Genomic DNA, 20,713 nt, shown 5'->3' with positions numbered 1-20,713 from the left:
TCTCTGCTGAGCTGAGGGGACTTCTGGGGAAGGGACAGCTGCCGTGTGCTGTGTGCTGGGCTTGGGAAGCAGTAGCATCCTCACATCACAGAGGAGGAAACCAGAGGCCCAGAGAGGCTGAGGCAGCTCGCCCCAGATGGTGCAGGGGACCCCCGTTACGGTGGAGCCAGAGTTGGAAACCAGGCCTTCCTCAGCACCCATGTTCTTTGGTCTGTGCCCCTCTCTCGGGGTTGAGATGTGCAGGAGGGAGTGGATTCCGTCCAACGTGTCTTGTGTTTCAGATTATTCTGACTCCACTGAAGTTAAATTTGAAGAGCTTAAAAACGTCAAGCTGGAAGAGGACGACGAGGACGAGGAAGAGGAGCATGAAGCAGCTGTCTTGGACCTTTCTGTGAACCCAGCTTCTCTTGGACGCCTCGTCTTCTCAGGCTCCAAAAAGAAATCATCTTCCAGCCTGGGCTCCGGTTCTTCACAGGATTCTGTTTCTTCCGATTCTGAAACCAGTGAGCCTCTGTCCTGCCGAGCCCAAGGGCAGACCGGAGTCCTCACTGTGCACAGCTATGCCAGAGGGGATGGCAGGGTCCTTCCAGGAGAGCCGTGCGCCAGGAAGAAAGGGGGCGCCACCCGGAGCATCAGTGAGAGGGAATTGGCCGAGGTATGGGTGCTGGGGTGGGCCACTGGGGGTGGGCTCCTGCAGGGTCCCCAGTGGCAAGAGGAGACCCTCAGGATGGACCTCCAGCCTGCAGTTGTGTCAAGCAAAAGCCAGGTGGCATTGGGTCTCTTTAGCTTGTTTTTTGCTGGGACGGTTTTTTTTTTTCTTCCCTGTTATCTCTATGTGACTATTGCTCCAAAGAATGGCTTTGCCGCTTCTCTGGCCACCCTCAGTGGATCTTCAGTTGAGCGGGGCACATGCTCTGACCCTCCTGGCCTTCGTGGCGCAGGGTTAGAGCAGCAGTGTTTGCAGCCTGGCGTTTGAGGGTTGGAATGATGTGGCCTTTCTTACCCTGGGCTGCCCTGGGAGTTTTCCGGCCACTCCCCGTGTTCATTTTCCCCCTCCTAGTATGACACTGCTGCCAGCATCCCTTTGGAGACCAGGATGAATCCCAGAGCCGTCAATAGGGACATGTTTGCTCAGGCTTCCTCCCAGAACATGCTGTTGCCAGAAGCTGTGTTTTCTGTTTGTTCTGTGTAGAAAGGCGCTTGGTGAGTCTGCGTGGGGTACAGCAGGGCCACGTGGGGTACAGCCCAACTCAGGCCTGCCCAGGTGACCTCTCTCTCCAGCCTCATAGCCTGTGGTGAAGTTGCATCTGGGCTGAGGGTTGAGGTGGGGCCGCTGGCAGATTGTAGGAGTGAGCACAGAGAAGCTCTCCTCGATTCCCTGTTCCCTTCACCTTTGGAAAATTTGTCGTTTTGAAGTTTTTATTTGCTTTTTAAAAAAACTTTTCATTTTGTTTTGGAGTATAGCCGAATAACAGTCTTGTGATAGTTTCAGCTGGACAGCAGAGCGACTCAGCCATCCGTGTGTATCCATTCTCCTCCGAAGTTTTTATTCCAAAGCATTGTTAAACTATACACAAACAGAAAACTGTCACGAGCCCCCTGTGTGCACACATTATCCCGGTGTGCGTGCATTATCTCTGTGTATTAACATTTGACGTGCTGGCTTTATCTTTTCTTTGCCTGAAGTACTAATGCTTTATCCATATTCAAATTCTCCTAATTTTTCAGCAGTGCGTTTCTGTGGTTAGTTTGCCTCTTGTCTTTAACACCCGTATGATTTTTCTTTCTGTTTTTTCTGCATCTCAGGCTCAGTTTCTGTAGATGCTGTTTCTCCATGTGGAGTCCCCCTTCCCTCTCATGCGTGGTGCAGTCTGGTGAGCCAGTGACCCCCGTGTCTCCTTCCCTGCTTTCCCACTGCCTCTGACCCCCATTCCCTGCTCTCCTGTGGTCACTTCTACAAGCGAGGGCTCTTCCCCTTGGAAAGCAGAGCCCCTTCTGTTCCTCGTGGCAGCATCCCAGTCGCTTCACCAAGCTCTGTGCGCTCTTGTGCATCTTGCTGTCTGCGCAAGCCACACTGTCCTTGTGGACCGTCCTCCTGATGTGCAACCACAGAAGCTGCTAACAATAGCAAGGACGTACTAGAGAGTAAATACTTTACAGCATTGAGGCCATATATTAATATGTATATAGTTATTAATTATATATTATTAATCTTACCATGGAGTCAAGTTTTTTCTAGGGTTGGGTTTTTTTTTTAGGTGGTAGCAGGGCAGTAAATAAATAACAGCCTTTTTTTTTTCTCTCCCAAATTAGGAACCTGTAAAATTGGATACAGGACGTGGGCATATGGAGCTCAGAATGTCACTTTGTCACCAGTTAAAATGGTTGAGGAGAGTGGTTTTTGACCCGTGGCCAAGTAGCCCTGCTGCTTGTTTACCCTCAGAGAGATGACCCGTGTGGTCACAGGCAGCCCTGGGCCGCTCAGGCCCCCCCCAGGGACAGACAAGCCCCAGTCTGTGTCCTTCGGCGTGTTGTGCACACAGGCAGCAGTGCAGTCCCTCTGTGAGAGGCAGATCCCACTGAAGCCAAAGCCAGGACTCCTCCCATGGAAACGTGCTGGGAGAGGAGGCTTCTCTCTTAACACGCCTCTCTGTGTGACCCCTGCTCCCAAACCACTGTGTGTCTTCCTGGTTCCTTTTCGCTCGTGTGTGGGCTTCTCGGCTGCAGCCTGAACACCTTTTCTCCTCTCGTCACCTGCCGTCTCTACCACCTTCCCCCTTGACGTGCTGGCGTTTTTGAACTACTTCAGAGTCACTGATACGTCTCGGCTGCTTGACCTCTTTGCTTTACCCTGTAGTGGTTTGTGTGCCTGCTCTGGGCTAGGATGGTACCTTCAAAGGAGCCCGTCGTCGAGGCCAGCAGACAGCTGCGAGCAGGGAGTGCTAGTCCCTGGTGATCTGCGTCGCAGCACACGTGGTGGAAGTGTGCAGCTCGGCCCGGGGTTGGGGTAAGGGGTCAGGGACGGCAGGAGAAGGAGGTTAGCAGGAGTGTGAGTCTGGTGGGGGAGAGGGTTCTCTTTGGAGCTGGGGCTCACGCCAGCATCAGGGCAGGTTGGGGTCCACAGTGGTTTTGTTGGTCTCAGTGGGACGAGAGGGTCTTGGGAGGTGTGGGTGGAGGGTGTCAGGAGGCCCGTCCTAGACCTCTGCCTGTTCTCTGAGACTCGACTTCAGTGACAGGGCGAGGGGGCAGTGGAAGTTTACCTGACATGTGTTTTTGGAGAGTGAAAATTTCTGTAACATGTCTTTTTCTTTTTTTTTTTGATGCACAAAGATACATATGGAGTAATACAGCAAACCACAAATACTCATCACCATCACTGAGATCTAACAGCTAATATTTTGGAAGCCCCATATGCTTCATCTGTCCTTTTAATTTCCTGAAGTATTATATAGCAAGCAAATCATGACATGGATGCCATGCAATTTTCTTCCTGCTTCAATGTGTATCTCTGAAAAATGTGGGTGTGTTTTAATCACCATGCTGTTATTATACCTAACAAAATTACAGAAATTTTCTAGCATCATCTAATACTCAGTTCGCAATCAGTTTCCCCAGTAGTCTAAACAAAATGTATTTGACAGTAGGTTTGTTTGAATCGACATTTAATTAGTCTTACACCTGACATTTGTTTATTATATGTCTTAATTCTGCCTTGATCTAGGGCTGTGCCCTTCTGACCCCCTATCACTGACTCAAGAAACTCCGTCAGTTTCTGGACTGTCTGTGAAGTGTTCTTTTAGCTTTGTGTTGATGTTTCGGAAGATCATCTTGGAAGCAATGTAAAGGTTTTTTGGGGAAGAAGGAGGCAAAATTAGAAACAGTAGAGATTCTCTTCAAGGTGGGATTATGGATGATTTTCACTTCCTGCGTTTATAAATTGTTTGAATACTTTTATGAATACCATGTTGTTTTTATAATTAAATACTTGAGGACAGGAGGGGAAAAAAAAGGTTTGCAATAGGGAAATCAGTTTGGAACCTGCTTCTTAATCTGAGAGATGGTAAGGACCTGAGCTGTGTGATGGGGGGTGGGGGTCTGGGGCCGCCACTTGGAAGGTAGGAGTGGGAGGGCACCATGCGGTGACCTGGGATTCTGGCTTGTGTTACCGGATGGACAGGGGTGTGTCTGTGTCGGGTGAAAGTCACAGAAAAAGTGAAGGGGAGTTTGTGGCTCGGGACGTGAGTGCAGTCTGGGGCATGCTAAATGCCACCTGCGTGTGCGGCAGGCTGTGGAGATGTGCACACACATGCCCGAGATGGGTAGATGGGGGAATCCTCTCCACCTGGAGGGTGTCGGTGGATGTGGAAGAGCTCCCCGGTGGGGCGTGGAGAGCAGTTTTCGCAGTGTGGGTAGAGGTGGAAGGCTCGGGAAGGAGAAGGACAATGAGAAGAGAGCGCCAGAGGTTTGGAGAACTAGGAGAGGGTGGTGTGTGCAGAGCCAGGGAGGAGAGCATGGAAGACAGTGGCAACCTACCGAGTGGGCCTGTGTTGAAGAGGGAGTGATGGAAGATAATGGGGGTGCTCTGACAGGAGCGAGTGCTGTGGTTTCCAGCAGAGGCAGGAGACGAGGGGATGGCTGCAAGAGGGTTTTTAATTGTAATATATGCATGACATAAAATGCCATTCTACTGCTTCTTGGTGCCTCACACTGCTGTCCTGCCGGCACCAGGCTTTGGAGGGGGGAAGAGGCCATTTGTCCAGTAACAGGCCCCTGCTTACGGGGACACGGCCCTTTTCACAGGCCACTAGTCACTTCCCAGCTGCTTCCCTGCCTCCTCTAGTCTCTCTAGCACTTTGCTCCTTGTCTGTGTTGCTGTCTTGGTCTCAGTGCGGTTGTCCCAGGCTAGTGAAGGTGCACTGCTAGGAACCAGGCCCTGGGCCACCTTCAGCCTTGCTTCTTGAGGCATCAATGTGGTCCCCAGGGCTTAGCCCAGGAGCCTCTGTAAACAGGGGTGGAATGAAGGGAAGTGTAGCTCCAGTTAGGAACTGACATGAGGGCTGATTCACTGGGCAGAATGGCGGACTGACAGTCAAGGCTTGGGCAGAAGCTGAGACACTCTGCCCATCCCTGGAGAGGTCCAAGAGCATTGTGTCTATATTTGGAAACAGCTGGGCTTTGGAGAACACCCTGGTGGGCTCCGTCCCCATGCTTTAAGTATCCCTCAAAGTGTTATCTGGCCCGCTTGTCGTTCAGTTTGTGTGCCGCCTCTTGTATCGGGGCCTTGGTGAAAGGGCCCCGGTGACTGGCTGCTGAACCCCCACCACCTGAGTGGTGAGTGGTGCACAGTGATGAGCCTGCTGCAGAAGTTCTTGTCAGTTCAGGCTGCTTTGAAAAAGTGAGTTCCCCGAAGAAGGAGAGAGAACGCTTGGTTCTTCTCTGTACAGAACCAGCCCCATCAGGAACATTGACCTTGACCTGGTTGCTCACATGAAGGGATAAAGGAACTCCGGGAGCCTGGAGCTCCAGCCCCCTTGCTGGCAGGGCCTGGGAGACCCGGCATGCTCTCCGACCCTCTCCTCACCAAGGGCTCCGGGCACAGTGCTCTTCACCTGCTCTTGTCACTGGGTTGCCACTGGCCCTGGCTCATGTGGTTAATTGGTTGAAACAGGGTTTGAGCCCAGTTCTGTTCCTACGGACATTTAGAAATTGGAGTACATTGCAGGGAAAGGCAGAACCGGGAAGAGTATTTAGCCAGAGGCGGTGAAAATGTGGAAGGATGTTCAATATGGATAGATGCGACTGCTTTGGTTAGAGGCAGAGCGATGGTAGCAGGAAGGGCAGCTTTAGACTCTGGCTGGGTCACGTCTCACTGTCTCTGCATCGCCCAGCAGCAGGCATGGTCCTCTGGGCGCATCTCGAGTGTGCAGTAGGCACTTTGGTTAAAGAGGTGTGGACAGAGGCAGCCTCCTTTCCCGGAGCCACATTCTGGTGTTCTTGGTCCTGACCCCTCTGCCTCCTCCAGGAGTGAATGAGAGGCATTTTGCTTGCCTGTAAAATGATTAATCTCCACCTCCTACCGCCATGTGCATTTTCTGTTGCTGCTTTAACAAGGGACACAAATTTAGCATCTTAACTCTAATTTGCCTTCTTCTGGTTCTTCAGTTCAGAAGTCTGAAATGGGCCTCATGGTGCTAAAGGCAAGGTGTCTGCCTTCCTTTCTGGGGGCGTCCTTTTCCTTGCCCTTTCCAGCTTCCACAGGGCGTCCTTATTGCTTGTCCCTGACCCTTTCCTTCCACCTTTGAAGGCAGCAACATCTGGCCAAGTCACAGCACTTTGACCATGACCTCTGCTACCTTCTTCGATTGTTAAGCAGCATTTGAATACATGGGGCCCACCCAGACAATCCAGGATGATGGTCATCTGATTAGCAATCTAACAGTTCTTTGTCCTGTTAATCTAATGTATTCACAGGGATTCGGACTGTGCATCTTTGGGGGACAAGCTTCTTCACTAGTAAAACCATACTCAAATCCCCTTTCTTAAAATACAATTGAAGGAAATTTCCTTCTCAGCTGTCATCTCATTCCTTCCCTTTATCTTCTCAAAAATTGTGTGATGGCATTCGCTCCCTGGTTCCTTATTGTGTATCTACTGGAGTTTATCTCTAAAATAGTCCTGGCACCTCCCAGTTGCTGAGTCCCTTGGCCACTGCTCTTCTGTAGTCTGGACTGTGGATTTCCCCCTTGAGGAAACCCCCCTTTCCCCAGGATCTCCTTTCTTCTTCTTTCTCCTGTCCTGGAAGGCATGGCCTCCAGTCAGTTTATCTTCCACTGATCATCTCATTCACTTCATCATTTAAATTCTGAGCCTGATGTCCAGGATTCCTAGATCCACAGGTCTTGCTCTGACTTCCTTTCTGAACTCCCAGGCTGAATTTCTTCTTGCCCCCTCCTGCTGCTGCTAAGTCACTTCAGTCGTGTCCGACTCTGTGCAATCCCATAGACGGCAGCCCACCAGGCTCCCCCATCCCTGGGATTCTCCAGGCAAGAACACTGAAGTTGGTTGCCATTTCCTTCTCCAATGCATGAAAGTGAAAAGTGAAAGTGAAGTCGCTCAGTCGTGTTGGACTCTTAGCGACCCCATGGACTGCAGCCTACTAGGCTCCTCCGTCCATGGGATTTTCCAGGCAAGAGTGCTGGAGGGGGTTGCCATTGCCTTCTCCTTCTTGCCCCCTGGGTATTTCCAAATGAAGGACCCACAGACGGGTTGTGTGTACCATACGGAATGCGTTTAACTTGGCTTGTTAACCACTCCCCTCTCATCCACAGGAGCCTTCTTAGTCTCTCACCTTGGACACCCAGGAGACCCAGGCCAGAAATCCTCACCACCTCTGCTCCGTTTATTCTCACACCTGTACTTCCTGGTCTTTGCCATAACTCACTTTTAGGGTTGTTATCTAAGTAATCTTCATAGTAGGGGGTGCAAGAAGATAATGGAGGAGCAGGAATCAAATAATGGAACTTTATTTTTAATCCTTTCAGTCTGTTTTAAGGTGTGTATAAGTACATTACTATATATAACTCATCAGTAAGTATACACGCATTGGGTGCATATCCCTACATTTTTTATTTTCGTGATTACACTATCAAATAAATTTGGTGGGTATTTCCAGTCTGTTGAGCCGAAGAACACCCTCCTTACGTGACCTCTTACTCACTTAAAAAATGTAAATCAGAAGCAGGGGTCTTGTGGTCAGAATGGAGGCGGGCCTGGAGCCCCAACCTGTTCACTCCAGTGGCAGCTTTCATGGCCCCTTCCTGGTGTACATTTTGGAAGGTGCCGCTTTAGACTGCTGGTGTAGTTCTGGTCTGATGAAGTCTGTGATAGTCTTCATCTCACTTCTCCACATCACCGCATGCCGCCCTGAGCATCATTGCTTGGGTCAAGCTAGGGAGCACGCCCTAGGGGCGTGTTTTATCGCACCTACCTTCCCCCGCAGGCCTTTGGACTCAGTATGTTTTGGTAAATGTTTGTTAAATGAGTGGGCAAACAGACACTCAATTTAGGGCCCTGTGCTCAGCATTTGGTTTTTTCCTGATGTTTTCAAGTGTGACCCCTACGTCCTGGGGCTCTGTGTAGTGGCACATGGAGTCTGCAGGTCCAGTGTCCCTTCTCCGAGGGGGCGCTGTGATGCTGCCCTTTCTCTGCAGCACTCTAAAGCTCTGGTTTCTGTCACAGTTGCAGAGAGGGCCTCTTCCAGGCCTCAAGTCCTCGTTCAATAGGTTTTGCCATAACCCGTGTCTCCTAAAGTCAGTACAACCAAGTTTTAAACATGTCGATTAGAAGGAAACTCTGATGTGGTATTATTACTGATTGAGTCCTTATACCTTAAACCTACTCACATTTGCTCTGACATTATGTAAATGCAACATTAAATCAGCCTTTCTTTCTGCAGCAGGCCAGGGTTTCAGAGGCGTGCTCTGTCCTGGCTGGTGTTCTCTGGAGAAGAGGGACAAAAAGTGTCAGCTAGAGCTGAGGTCTTGAAGGTGCAGGGGAAGTGGGCTGTTTTCTTTTTAATGGGTCGGCTACTCCTCTCTGCTTTGCTTGTGCTCGGGCCTTTCAAACCTAGATGGCTCAGGTGCCCAGCACTTTACAACAGCTGCTGCTGGCCTTCTTGTCCAAGGAACGGGGCCTCCAGTGCCTGTCTGGGCTCTCAGACACAGCCTCGTGTCAGTGAGCTTAAGGGAGGGGCGCGGCTCTTTAGAGCTGGAGCAGGTTTGTTTTAGGTACGTTTGTTTCACCCTGTTTCTGAGATCCACACTTACTAAATCCAAAAATGGTTTACACAATCCTGGTTTGGCTGATTTGCATGACACTTGTCACTTTAGCTTTTTCTAAGACAGGTGTTTTCCATGTTTGGTTTTATATTTGTTCCTTTGAGTCTCTCTGCCCTGCTCTTTCCTTTGGTTTCCACTGTAAGACTGACTTCTGCTGTGTCCCCAAGTGGCGGGAAGGCCAACTTGATTTCTTCTTGTGGTTTGCCCAGGTTGCGGATGAATATATGTTTTCCCTGGAAGAGAGTAAGAAGTCCAAGGGCCGCCGTCAGCCCTTAAGCAAGCTCCCCCGCCACCACCCGCTCGTGTTGCAGGACTGCGTCAGCGATGATGGTAAGTGGTAGTTTCACTCATCTCCAGAGGAAAGGCTCTCAGCACATCAGGACCTCCTCCAGGACCTCGGGAAGCCACGCGGAGGGCCGGGGTGGACCTGTGGCTTAGCTGTTCCCCCCAGGTATTCCGTGCAGAGGGCTGGATTTCAGGGTATCAGACTTATTCTCAGATTTCACTATAGGTTCGGGTGTCTTGGAATTTGCCTATTGCGGGATCGTAACACGCAGATTCTTCCTTTGCTTCTCTTAGGAAGGAGTGGCTGATTGTTCAGGGGAGCAGGTTCTGTCACTGATGCCAAGGGCCCTGTGCTGGATGTGTGGAGACATAGATTAAGCTAAGATATGTCCATGCCCTCAGGAAGCCCACGGGGTAGTTGACTGATCTAAAGGGAGGAGGTGGTGATCCAGGCGGAGGGGACAGTGCGAGTAACTAACCCTGGTGTGAAGACAGGCAGGGAGGTATATTCAGAGGAGCCAGCCCACTGTGGCTGGGTTTTCAGAGCCAAGCCAGGGCGTGGAGGAGGAGGAGGAGGAGGAATGAGGTAGTTGTGAGCTACTTCTCAGGAGTGAAGAATTTGCCTTGGGTGCTCTGAGCCCTGGAAGTGTTTCGCCAGAGGAGGGGCTTGGCCTGATATGCATTAGAAAGATTGTTCCTAATGATTGTGTTTAGAAGGAGCAGAGGGCTTTTGTCGCAGCCTCTGTGAGGTCCAGGGGTCTGAACTAGGAATATGGAGAGGACCTGGTGACCCCATGGGGAGGATAGAGCCTGCGGGTTGGACGTGGCGCTGTGCGGTTGGTGGGACGGGGAAGCCTGAGCTGAGTGCCTCCCTAGGTTCTAGAGTTGGTTGGGTTTGGAGACCTATGTTCAGTGTTTAGGGAAGATGTAGACCGTGGAGGGTGGAGTGGGTATTTATATCTTTATTAAGGGGGGCCACTCAGGGAGGGGGCGTAGAGGCTGGGGTTGGGAGGACTGAGGAAGAAGAGGCAGTGAAGGAGACGGGAGTAGGCAGGGATGCACTGGAGGAGACTTGCAGCCCAGAGCGTGATAGCCATCAGTACAGCGTGGCCTCCTGTGCTGCCCGGAGCTGGCAGAGCCTCCGAGGTCCGCAGTGACTAGGCCCCTTGTTACTGTTGCCTGGTGCCCCGTCCTTCCCTGTCCTGTCCTTGCCCACGCCCGGGGCTGGGTGGGAAGGCCCAGAGGCTCCTCAGTCAGCCCTTCCCCCTGCTCCACAAGCCCCATGTTCCCTCTCTGCTGTGATGTTGACGCCCACCTTTGCTCTTCTCCTTTGATAGAGGATCACGGTGAGCTGGGTGGGGAAAGCCTCTCGAGAGCATGATTTAGAGTCTCAGAAGTCCTCTGTGGTCTTTCTGCAGCCCTGGTGGGGGCTTCAGGACCTCTAGGTTGGCAACAGCCTCACTTCTGATTTTTCCCCAGTGCGCTAAAGCAGTGCAGACTAAAGAAAACTGGGAAAGCTGGAAAAGCTGGAAAGATAACTCTACAGAGAGGACCGCTCTGAACACTTCAGTGTGTCACTGTTCCGACTGTCCTAGTCAGGTGTTAAATTACGTCCACGTGTGTCTTTTTCTGATAATGTGAATGAGATCATGATATACACCTCTCTAACTTTTTATGTTTAAAAAACTAAATGTAGAGAAATTGAAGGAGTAAGAACACTGTGTTGCCATAATTGCTTTGTCTCTCCCTGTACGTTGTTTGGGCTCCCCGGGGGATACGGGTGGTGAAGAACCTGCCTGCCAGTGCAGGAGACGCAAGAGACCCCTGGGTCAGCGAGATCCCCTGGAGGAGGGCATGGGAACCCATTCCAGTATTCTTGCCTGGAGAGAATTCCTTGAACAGAGGAGCCTGCTGGGCTATAGTCCATATAGTCTATATAGACTCACAAAGAGTTGGACACAACTGAAGCGACTCCCCATGCACGCCTGCGTTGTTTACCTATGGGCATACATATCTGCTGTGTCATTTGAAAGTAAGATGTAATTATCAAGTCTTTTCATTTAAAGTGAACCAACAGGCATCTTCTACGTAGGATCATCTCCTGTGTAAACACTTGACCTCCGAAAGTCAGGAGTAACTTCATAATACCCTCTGATTCTCAGTCCATAGTCATCTTTCCCTGCTCATCCTAAAAATGTGTTCTTTCCTCTAAACCAGTATGAACCAAACTAGGGTCATACATTGCATTTAGGAGTTTCTTCAGTCTCTTAGTCTCGCACACCCTTCTCTCCACTTAAAACTTTTTTTTTTTAGTTGAGGCATTTAGTGAAGCGCATAGTGAGTGCCTAAACTGTACAGCCTAATGAGGTTTTATCTAGGAAAGCTGTGAAATTTTGGTTCCTACAGTTTTCACTAAACTATTGAACTTTTTCATCGTTTATTCAGTATTCACAAGTAGAGTGGCTCTTGGCCGCTTTTGGTTGTGTAAGCACAGCAAGTGTGTGTGTGGTCATTTTTCTCTGGTGATTGTGAGTGGTCTCTTTCTGTTTCTCTGTTCCTGTCTCGATCACTCTTGTTCTGACTAGGATATGGAAAACGTGTGCTTGGATTTTGGCACTATGTCTCCTGTTTAGGCCTGATTGATGGAGCTTGTAGGGGTTGATTTTAACTGCAGTCCATTACGGTCGCCTTCACTGAGATCACATGCATGGCAGCTGCCAGATCCCTTTGGATTAAACTTGATTGAAGGTGGAGGAGATAACCGTTTGTCTGCACTGAGCTTGAGTTGCAAGGAATAAACAGATAAATGGGTAGCTTGTGTCTATGTTCCAGAGCTTTCCTTGGGCTGCTCAACATAGGTCTCCAGGGTCTCTTGGAAGGCAGTCCTGTCTGGAAAAAAGTGAGGAGGTCATTGGAGGAGTTGTAGCCACAGATCGCAGGGCTCCCTATAACACCATCCAAATTCTGGCGGAGTCCTTTGAAAATCACCCCTGCCCTTGGCCTTTGTCACCCACAGGTTCTCGGGTTAGTCCCGACCTGGAACCGGAAGGTCCCAGCTTGAGCTGAGCTCTTCGGCTCTCCAGGCGGAGCCACAGAGCAAGGCTGGTGCTGCCTGCCTGACTCACACCTCTGCTTCCTCCTGTAGAGCTACCAGAACAGCTGACCCCCGAGGAGGAGGCTGAGGAGACAGAGGCCTGGGCCAAGCCCCTGAGCCAGCTCTGGCAGAACCGACCTCCAAATTTTGAGGCTGAGAAAGAGTTCAACGAGGCCATGGCCCAGCAGGCCCCTCATTGCGCTGTCTGCATGATCTTTCAGACTTACCATCAGGTAAGCCCTCGTATCCCCTCTGTTTACCCAGTGCCAGCACTCAGGACAGCTAGCTTTAATGGTGGGGACATAGTTTGGGAAGGGTGTGTTTTTGCCCCATCCGCCTGCTGGATGGAAAGGCTTCACCAGGCAGGTGAGCATGTGGGTTTCACTTGAGAATGCTCTGGGGAAGAGCAGAGGGTGTGGCTTGGGCTCTGGGGGATTCCCGGCTCCCTTTGGCACTCAACACTGTTTGCTGAGGAATCTGCTCTTTCTAGTAAGTGGTACTTCCTTCTAGGTAGTTTGTCGTCCTGGCCAGTCTGAAGAACTGGGGATTCTTTAAATCAGATCCTCCAGCGTTGTCTCTGTTCTTCCTTGCCCATAGCCACTGTGGATGTTGGCAGCAGTGGAAAGGCACTTGGGAGGGGCAAGAGTAGGGGCTTTGCAGGAGGAAGAGGGATGGGAAAGCACCCTGGCTGAGCCCAGCCGTGCCCCTCCCACTCGTGGGGCATTTGATGCCTCCACCATCATGGGTCTCTTTGAGTCTAGCTCTTGGAGGCCAAAAGGGCACCCACAGCAGCCTGTGCCAGAGGACCAGCTCAGTCTCAGCTGGGACCCACACAGGACAGCACGTAGGGAGCCAGTCCCGTGTGCTAGTTGGAGTGGCGTGGCTGTCCCTGAGCCGGGCAGGGGCCCCAGGTTCATGTTTGCCAAAGAATGAAACTTCAGACCCACGTACTTTGAGTTAGTAACTCATTCTTTCTTTCCAGTGACCAAAAAGCGAGCCCAAAAGTTCGCTACGTGTCCTTGACTGGGCGGGAAGCAGGCAGATGGCCTGGCTATTTATCTGTCGAGCGGGGCTCAGCATTCCATGAATGGCACAGGCTTGGGGTTGACATGTTTCTGGGCCCCATCTTTGGAACAGGGGGTGTGTGTGCCATCCAGCGGCAGAGCCCGCAGATCCTCGCAGTCAGGCTCTTTGCCAAGGGAAGGACATGGACACAGTGTTCTTCCCGAAGGGGCTCCAAGCCAGGAACAGCATGTGGGGCTCCAACCATGTGACAGAGCTGCAGCTCAGGTGACTGCTGACATGGCCTCGAGAAGAATCTGTGCTGGCCCGGGGGAGCACCTGCCCTGGGGCCTCTCTCTGGGTGGGGTGCCGTGCCATGCAGCACAGAGGGAGGCCCCTAAGAACAGCCTCGCCAGCCTCTCAGTGCATTTTATTACCGTCTGGTTGGGAAAGATTGAAGTCCCAGTTGCCTATTACCTCTCTTCCTCTTCCCGGTTGTCCCCGGGGGCCTTTGTTTGATGCTGCTGTGAGAAATTGAATTTGAGTCATTAGAGGTAACTTCAATTAGCAGCTCTGGGATAATGGCTGTGCACCTGGGAGCCGTAGCCGGCCCCGTCAGGAAGAGAGCAGCTTTCTGCTGACAGAGCAGGTGGGGAGTGCAGGACCCAGGTCGGGTCCCTGAGGTGTGCGCTTGCCCCCTCCTTAGGTGGAGTTTGGAGGTTTTGGTCAGAGCTGTGGCAGCGCTCCAGATTTGGCCCCCCAGACGCAGAGGACCAAGCCATTGATTCCAGAAATGTGCTTCACCTCGACTGGCTGCAGCACGGACATCAACCTGTCCACCCCTTACCTGGAGGAGGACGGCACCAGCCTCCTGGTGTCCTGCAAGAAGTGCAGCGTCCGGGTCCACGCCAGTGAGTGCCTCACCTCTTCTCTGCATGCAGTCTCAGGGCAAGGGCATCTGATCAAGTCCTTCCACCTCTCAGTCTCCCGACAGCCTCCCAGCTCCCCACCCCACTGCCCCCCCAGTGCAAAGATTGCTTATATGTTGTTGGAGTGGTCAGATCGGGTCTGTGACTTGGGTCTGTGCTCGTACTGTCCACCCTGGGCTGTCCCCCTGGTTGCAGATATGTGGAGGGGACTAGTCCCTGCTGGTCACTGGGTGTTGGTACCAATGAATCTGGTTTCTGACTTTTTGAGACTTTGGTCCATACCATATGGCTGATTTGTGGGGGCCATGGCGCTAGAATTCAGGGGTCTCTGTAAGATTTGCTTGTCGCTTTGGGAAAGGGTATTTGGAGAGGAGCTGCAGGTCTGCCTTCTGACTCTGGGTTTAATTTTCTCACCTCGGTGTCCCTGTTAGGTTGCTACGGGGTACCCCCTGCAAAGGCTTCTGAAGACTGGATGTGTTCTCGGTGTTCAGCCAATGCCCTGGAAGAGGTGAGCGCATCCATGCTGTCGCTGTCTCCCCGTGAGACGCTCTTGCTCAGGGCCACTGTGTTTCATGTGGACCCTGCCCCAGCGGTCTGAGCAAGACCTGGTACACAGTGATGTGAGAGTGTTGTCAGAATAAACCCCCCCGCCGTGAGCGCGCTTGCTGCCCATCTGCAGCGGGGCCTGATGGCGTCTGGAAGCTGTTTGCCCCATTGTGTCAGGACCGAGTAGAGGTCCTCTGGTGAACAGACCACTGCCCCCTGTAAAGAATTGAGCCATCAGGGCAGAGCATCAGAACAGGGCTCAGATGTTCATTTTGTGCCTTTCTCTTTATTCTTCACTCCTCTCTGGAACCTGGCAGTACCCGCATAGGAGGCAGGCAGAGCCCTGTAATGCCCGCAGCCTAAGCAGGGTATCATTCATGACTTTCAGTTGTTATTATTAACAGGGAAGACAATTAGGTTAAGTCAGGCGAATAATTGGTGCACTTTAGCCCCGAGTGGCCTCCCTGTCTTCCTGCAGGGGAGTCCTGGTTCCGGGGGCTGTGCAGGCGAGGCCTCCCATGCTTTCTCATGTGAAGGCTACAGTTGCCTGAAGGAAGTCACTAGGAGAACAGATTGGATGTTAATAATTCGGTGGTGACCACTCCTCCTCCCCTGCTTCTTGGCAGGACTGCTGTTTGTGCTCATTACGAGGAGGAGCCCTGCAGAGAGCCAACGATGACAGGTGAGTTTTCTGAGCTCTGAAGCCGTGTGCAGGCGTGCCGCCAGGGTAGGGGCTGTCATCCACATGACTGATGATGACTTGGGAAGCACACTGTTTGGGGCTGAAATAGCATCTCCAAGACCAATTTTAAAGATGGGAAGCCAGGCAGTCCAGAGCTTCCCCTTGGAGGCAGCATTGTAAGTTACACCCTTCTGGAGAAGCTAAGATGGACTCATGAGGGTGTGAAGACCCCGTGAAGATGATGCCGGGGCTTCATGGTGGACAGGGGACCTGACGGGTTAGATGTGGGGCTGGTGCAGAGGTGGCCGTGGCTGTGGGCTGTGAGCCCTTCCCAAAGCAGACTCTCTGGCTGTCGGGAATGAGGGCGCATGTCCTTCAGGAGGGTGTTGGGACATTGAGGAAGCCCAGCTACGCCTACCCACTCGTCAGCCAAACCCATAGAGGGTTCTGTTCCTCAGTCCAGAGCTGGGCTTCTCTGCTGCCAGCAGGTCACTTTCAGTCAGCTGAATATTTTAAGTCTTTATTGAATCTGTTGCAGTGTTGCTTCTGTCTTTTTGTTTTGGTTCTTTTGAGTGCTGGTCATGTGGGATCTTAGTGGGGTCTTAGCTCCCCATCCAGGGATCAGACCCACACCCCCTTGCGTTGGAAGGCGAAGTCTTAACCACAGGACCACTGGGGAAGTTCTGTGAGCCAAGTTTTTGTGCTTGGTCCCGGCTTAGTGGTTCTGGGGTAGAAATGTCAGGTGAATGAGGTTTTTGCTCTGAGGCCTGGCTGCCTAGGGGAGAGTACTCACAGGTCGATGGGGAAACAGCAGGGAGGACCCTGCTTCCAGCTGAAATCCTTAGCGCACACACCACCAAGCCTCTTGCCTCGCAGGCATCCCCTTCATGCTGCTCTGCTCACTCCTTCCACTGCTCTGGAGCACTTGCTGCCCTGACTGGAGGGCACTGTGTTCCTTACAGTCGCCAGAGTGCTGTTTAAGTCCTCCTTTTCTTTGAGTGGAAATGGCTCTGCTTGCACCTCCCACCTTCGCCATATAATCCTTGGTCTGCCCTGCGGAGCTGTGCAGAAACAGACCTGTCCCCACTCACACACTGCAGGTGGCCCCACGTGGCCCCTACACCGTCTTCTCGTATGTAGGTTTTCACCTGGCCTGATCCTGAGAGCACTCACCATCTTAGTGGAGCCTGTCTAGGTGCGTGTTAGTTTCTCCAGCTGTCCCAAACTTTAATTCTCTGAGGGTGTCCATTGAACACACCTCTCAGAGTAAATGGGGCTGGACAGAAACGAAAGAGTGATTCTGAGGTGGACGAAGGGAGCAGAAGGGAGAGGTCATTTTGGCCCTGGGAAAGGTTTGGGCAAAGGCGTGGAGGGGAGGGCTGGGCTTACTGGCAGATTGGGGCCCATTTGGAGATATTTTGAGGAAGCGCCCAGGTTCTCCAATTAAAGACATCTGTAGGGAGTTCTCTAATTTATTTTCACTTTCTAAACCACACCCCCAGTTAGCTGTGGCTCTGTGTATTTAGCAGCAGGCTGTGAGTGGTGTAAACAGTGTGATGCTGTGCTGACCTGGGACTGTGTGGTGGGGACCTTTTCCCACTTAGTGTGGGAGACACTTCTGGTCTTAACTCTCTGGGTCTGAGGACCTTGCTGGGAACTTCAGGGGTCACAGTGGCAGAGGGAGGAAGCACCACAGTCAGGCCCACATCAGAAGAGGCCATGCTCTTCAAAAGTGGCAGTTGAATTTTTGTTCTCTGTATCTTTTTGTCCAGAGTTTGCCCCAGCTGTGCACGTGCACATTTATTTTTAGTCCTGTACAGTTCCTTTGTATTTTGTTACTTGAGGAGAAATTTGTCCAGGTAGAAGCATTGCAGCATTGTTGCAGAGGGTCCCAGGTCCCAGTCTGTCTCATCCCCCTTGCCCTCCACCCCCACCTCTATACTCTAATTCTAAGAGGTCAAAGGTCTCTTCTTCTGAAGCTTCTTATGCTGGACAGGGGCTGCAGACCATTGCCTACACTTCGCTGACTGTTCCAAGGACCTGTAGGGACCTGGGCCACTCTCTCCCAGAATGGGTTGAACTCTTTGAGCCATCCTGAAGCCTTACTTCGAACTGTTGGAACCTAGAAGACACAAACTTAACCAAAAGGTTAAACAGGGCTAAAAAGGAGAACCGTGATAGCCATTTAGCCATTTGAAGAGCCCGGAGCAAAAACAGGGTGTTGGGAACAAAAGCAGGTACTGAACATGCACCCTGGACTCAGCACCACCAGAGGGGTGGGCACACCATCTACCCTTCTGGCCCGACCCCTAGACACGTGTTACTCTCATCCTATATAAGTCACAAGCTTGCCTCCCCACCCTGCAGGGAGCAGGCAAGCAAGGCAACTTGTTCTTTGTTCTTGCTCCCCCTTGCTACAGCAGGGCCTCTATAAGCCTTGCCTGGGGGAAAAAACCAAAAACAAAGAAGAGAAAGCCATAGGGTCTGAGGGGACTGAAGTGGCCTTTGCCTTTTGGCAGATGGGTCCATGTCTCATGTGCGGTGGCGATTCTGGAAGCAAGATTTGTCAACATTGCAGAAAGAAGTCCAGTGGATGTGAGCAAAATTCCCCTGCCCCGCTTCAAACTGGTAAGGAGAGAGAGATGAGCATGTGACTGTGCATCCTTTCTCTGTTTCCAAGGCTCTGGGTAGAGGGGAACATAGCACTTATGAGGGCATCCCCTGGCTGGTCTTGTGCCCCTTGGTTTTGGGCGTGATTTAACAGTTCTCACCCTGTGGTTAAAACTACTTAATGAGGATGTCTGTTATCAGATATGAGATTAACAGAGGGTGTATGCACCCTCGTGTTTTGGGAAGCAGGTGGGCTCTTGCGTGTATGGCTCTGTGCATTTGGGGGAGCAGTAGAGGAGACCGTCCCAGTTTCTGCAATATTTGGCCTACTTCCCCTGTGTTGTAGAAATGTGTCTTCTGTAAGAAACGGAGGAAAAGAACTGCCGGCTGCTGTGTGCAGTGTTCTCACGGCCGTTGCCCAACTGCCTTCCACGTGAGCTGCGCTCAGGCTGCAGGCGTGATGATGCAGCCAGACGACTGGCCTTTCGTTGTCTTCATCACCTGCTTCCGGCACAAGATCCCTAATTTGGAGGTGAGGGGGCTGCCATTCTGGAATCCGCTTGACCGTTTTTCCTGAGTCATTTTCTCTGCAGGCTGTTCATTTGTTGTGTCAGCAAGTTACTTCCTTAAGCACTATGCTTCTCAGAAATGCTAATGAGTGTGGAATTAGGAGGTGACCCCTGTCCATCTCTGCTTCCTGCCCTGTATTTCCTAATCCTGGGGTATCAACTGCCTTGTGGTTGATTCCTTGTTTGCCTCTCCTCCTGGATAAACTCCTTGAGGGTCCGTGTCTTGTTAATCTGGGTGTCAGGGACATTGCAGAAGCTCTGTAAATATCGTGAATTTACGGGAAGAGTAGTATACCATGAGCCCTACATGGCACTGATTTTCTCTAAGTAGTGAAGCTTAGTGAAAGCTGCATGAAAAGGTTTGGATTAAAGGTGGCATTGATGTGGGTCTTAAATAATAAAGGGGAATTATGAGCAGGATGCAGTTCAAGTCTTCAGAAACAGAATGAGCGAGCCTCAGGAGGAGGAACGTGTAAGACTGGGTTCTGGGAACCTGGTGGGGGTTGGTACTGGAAAGGCAGGCAGTGCCAGAGGAGGAAGGCCCTGGGCTGCCACGTTCAGTTAGGAGTCTGACCTTTCTTCCATTAGGAGCAGGGAACTTGATCAGTATTATGACTTCGAGCTATATTTTTTAAAACCATTCTGGTTTGAAGAAAAGATTGAAGGAATACGAATTTGAGGCCAGGAGACCAGTTAGCCTAGGTGAGAAGTTGAGGTCTGAAGTGGGAACACAGAGGCAGAGCTTTAGGATCACAACCAGCGCTGGATCCCACAGTGGGTGGAACTGATGGGTCTGTTGACTGCCATGGGGAGAGGAAGAGGGAGGTGAGCGAGTGTGGATTCCATCCTTAAAGATGGAAGGGATGCTAATACGATATTAACTACGTTCAGGAGCTGAGATGGGCCAGGGCTGTTTTGTAGGGGAAAGTGGGGGAGATAGAAAACAAGGGAAGGACCTGTAGACTTTGATATTGCTGGAACATTCTGGCTGAGGTACCAGGAGGCAGTTGGATTCACTGGATGAAAATTTGGATATTATCAGCATTTAACAGGATAGTTAAAGCTAATTCCTATTAGAAACTGGGCTCTGGAGATTCCTAATAGAAGGAACAGATGGTAGAGCAGGAAGCAGGGAAAGCAGCTGAGAAGCAGAGAGAGACATGGAGAGAAGCAGAGCAGCAGGGGGCTCAGGAGGGCCTCATGCTGTCGGGGTGGCAGCGCTGTGTGCACCCCACCTTGGGGCTCCAGGGGCAGTCAGGACAGGAGCCATTGTGCCTTCCGTGAGGTGCAGTCTAGTAGAGGGGACGCCCATGAAGACTTGTCAGCAGTGTGGTAAAGAACAGTCATAAAAGGAAGGACACAATAGAGCACCAGCGCAGAGGACAAACTGTCCCCTTACCGTTTGGCTCTTGGAAAAGGCCTTGGCTGACTGGCTCTTTCTTCTTCTCCTTTAGTTACTTACTTATTTGGCTGCCTTGAGTCTTAGTTGCAGGACATGATTTTCATTGTTCGTTGCAGCCCAGACTTGGTAGTTGTGGCTCGCAAGCTTAGTTGCTCTGTGGCATATGGCATGCTTAGTTCCCTGACCAGGGATCGAACCCACATCCCCTGCACTGCAAGGCGGATTCTTAACCACTGGACCACCAGGGAAGTCCCTGGATCCTCCGCTTTCGTAAATATATTCTACTGAGTGCAAGAGGTGGTTGGGGGTGGGTTGGGAGCTTAGGAAGAAGGGAAAATAGTCAATGAGGAATAAAAGCCTGAGGTACTTTTGGTGAGGGGGTAGGAGTTTTGTTTTGGAACAGGATTGTGATGTGGTGGTGATTATTATCCCCCCGCCCATCCACACACCCTCACATTGGCAGCTGTAGATGGCTGGTACTATAAGGAAAGGTGGGTACTGTTGAGTATTTCTTTTACTAATTCATTCTTCACCCACGTACTGGGCATGTCTGACAGTTATTTGTGTTTTGTTTTGTTTTAACTTTATTTATTTTGGTCGGGCAGCTTGTGGGATGTTAGTTCCCTGACCAGGGATTGAACTTAGGGAACCTCAACCGCTGGAGAGCGGGGAATTCTCCAGGCACAGTTTTAGGTGCTGGGAACATACTAGTGAATGAGGTAACAGTGCCTGCCTTCCTGCTGCATTTCCTGTGGTT

At 51.3% G+C, this 20,713-nt stretch overlaps 1 protein-coding gene across 4 annotated transcripts in view; it reads left to right on the top strand.

Annotated features, from left to right (window-relative positions):
- Positions 1–20,713, top strand: part of KDM4A (lysine demethylase 4A) — a 40,450-nt gene that overhangs the window by 13,312 nt on the left and 6,425 nt on the right. For 3 of the 4 annotated variants that reach the window (XM_027537507.1, XM_027537505.1, XM_027537506.1), the window contains exons 11-18: positions 282–655; positions 9,047–9,167; positions 12,268–12,449; positions 13,925–14,129; positions 14,579–14,655; positions 15,320–15,375; positions 17,895–18,003; positions 18,332–18,517. In XM_027537507.1, the coding sequence (XP_027393308.1) occupies positions 282–655; positions 9,047–9,167; positions 12,268–12,449; positions 13,925–14,129; positions 14,579–14,655; positions 15,320–15,375; positions 17,895–18,003; positions 18,332–18,517 (1,310 nt within the window). Of the gene's footprint in view, positions 1–281; positions 656–9,046; positions 9,168–9,416; positions 10,063–12,267; positions 12,450–13,924; positions 14,130–14,578; positions 14,656–15,319; positions 15,376–17,894; positions 18,004–18,331; positions 18,518–20,713 lie in introns of those variants that run through there. The other variant, XM_027537508.1, reaches the window with a different exon arrangement.

This window comes from Bos indicus x Bos taurus, chromosome 3 (genome assembly GCF_003369695.1).
Source record: "Bos indicus x Bos taurus breed Angus x Brahman F1 hybrid chromosome 3, Bos_hybrid_MaternalHap_v2.0, whole genome shotgun sequence".
NCBI classification, from domain to species: Eukaryota; Metazoa; Chordata; class Mammalia; order Artiodactyla; family Bovidae; genus Bos; species Bos indicus x Bos taurus.
This window is presented reverse-complemented; position numbering and strand designations above follow the sequence as displayed.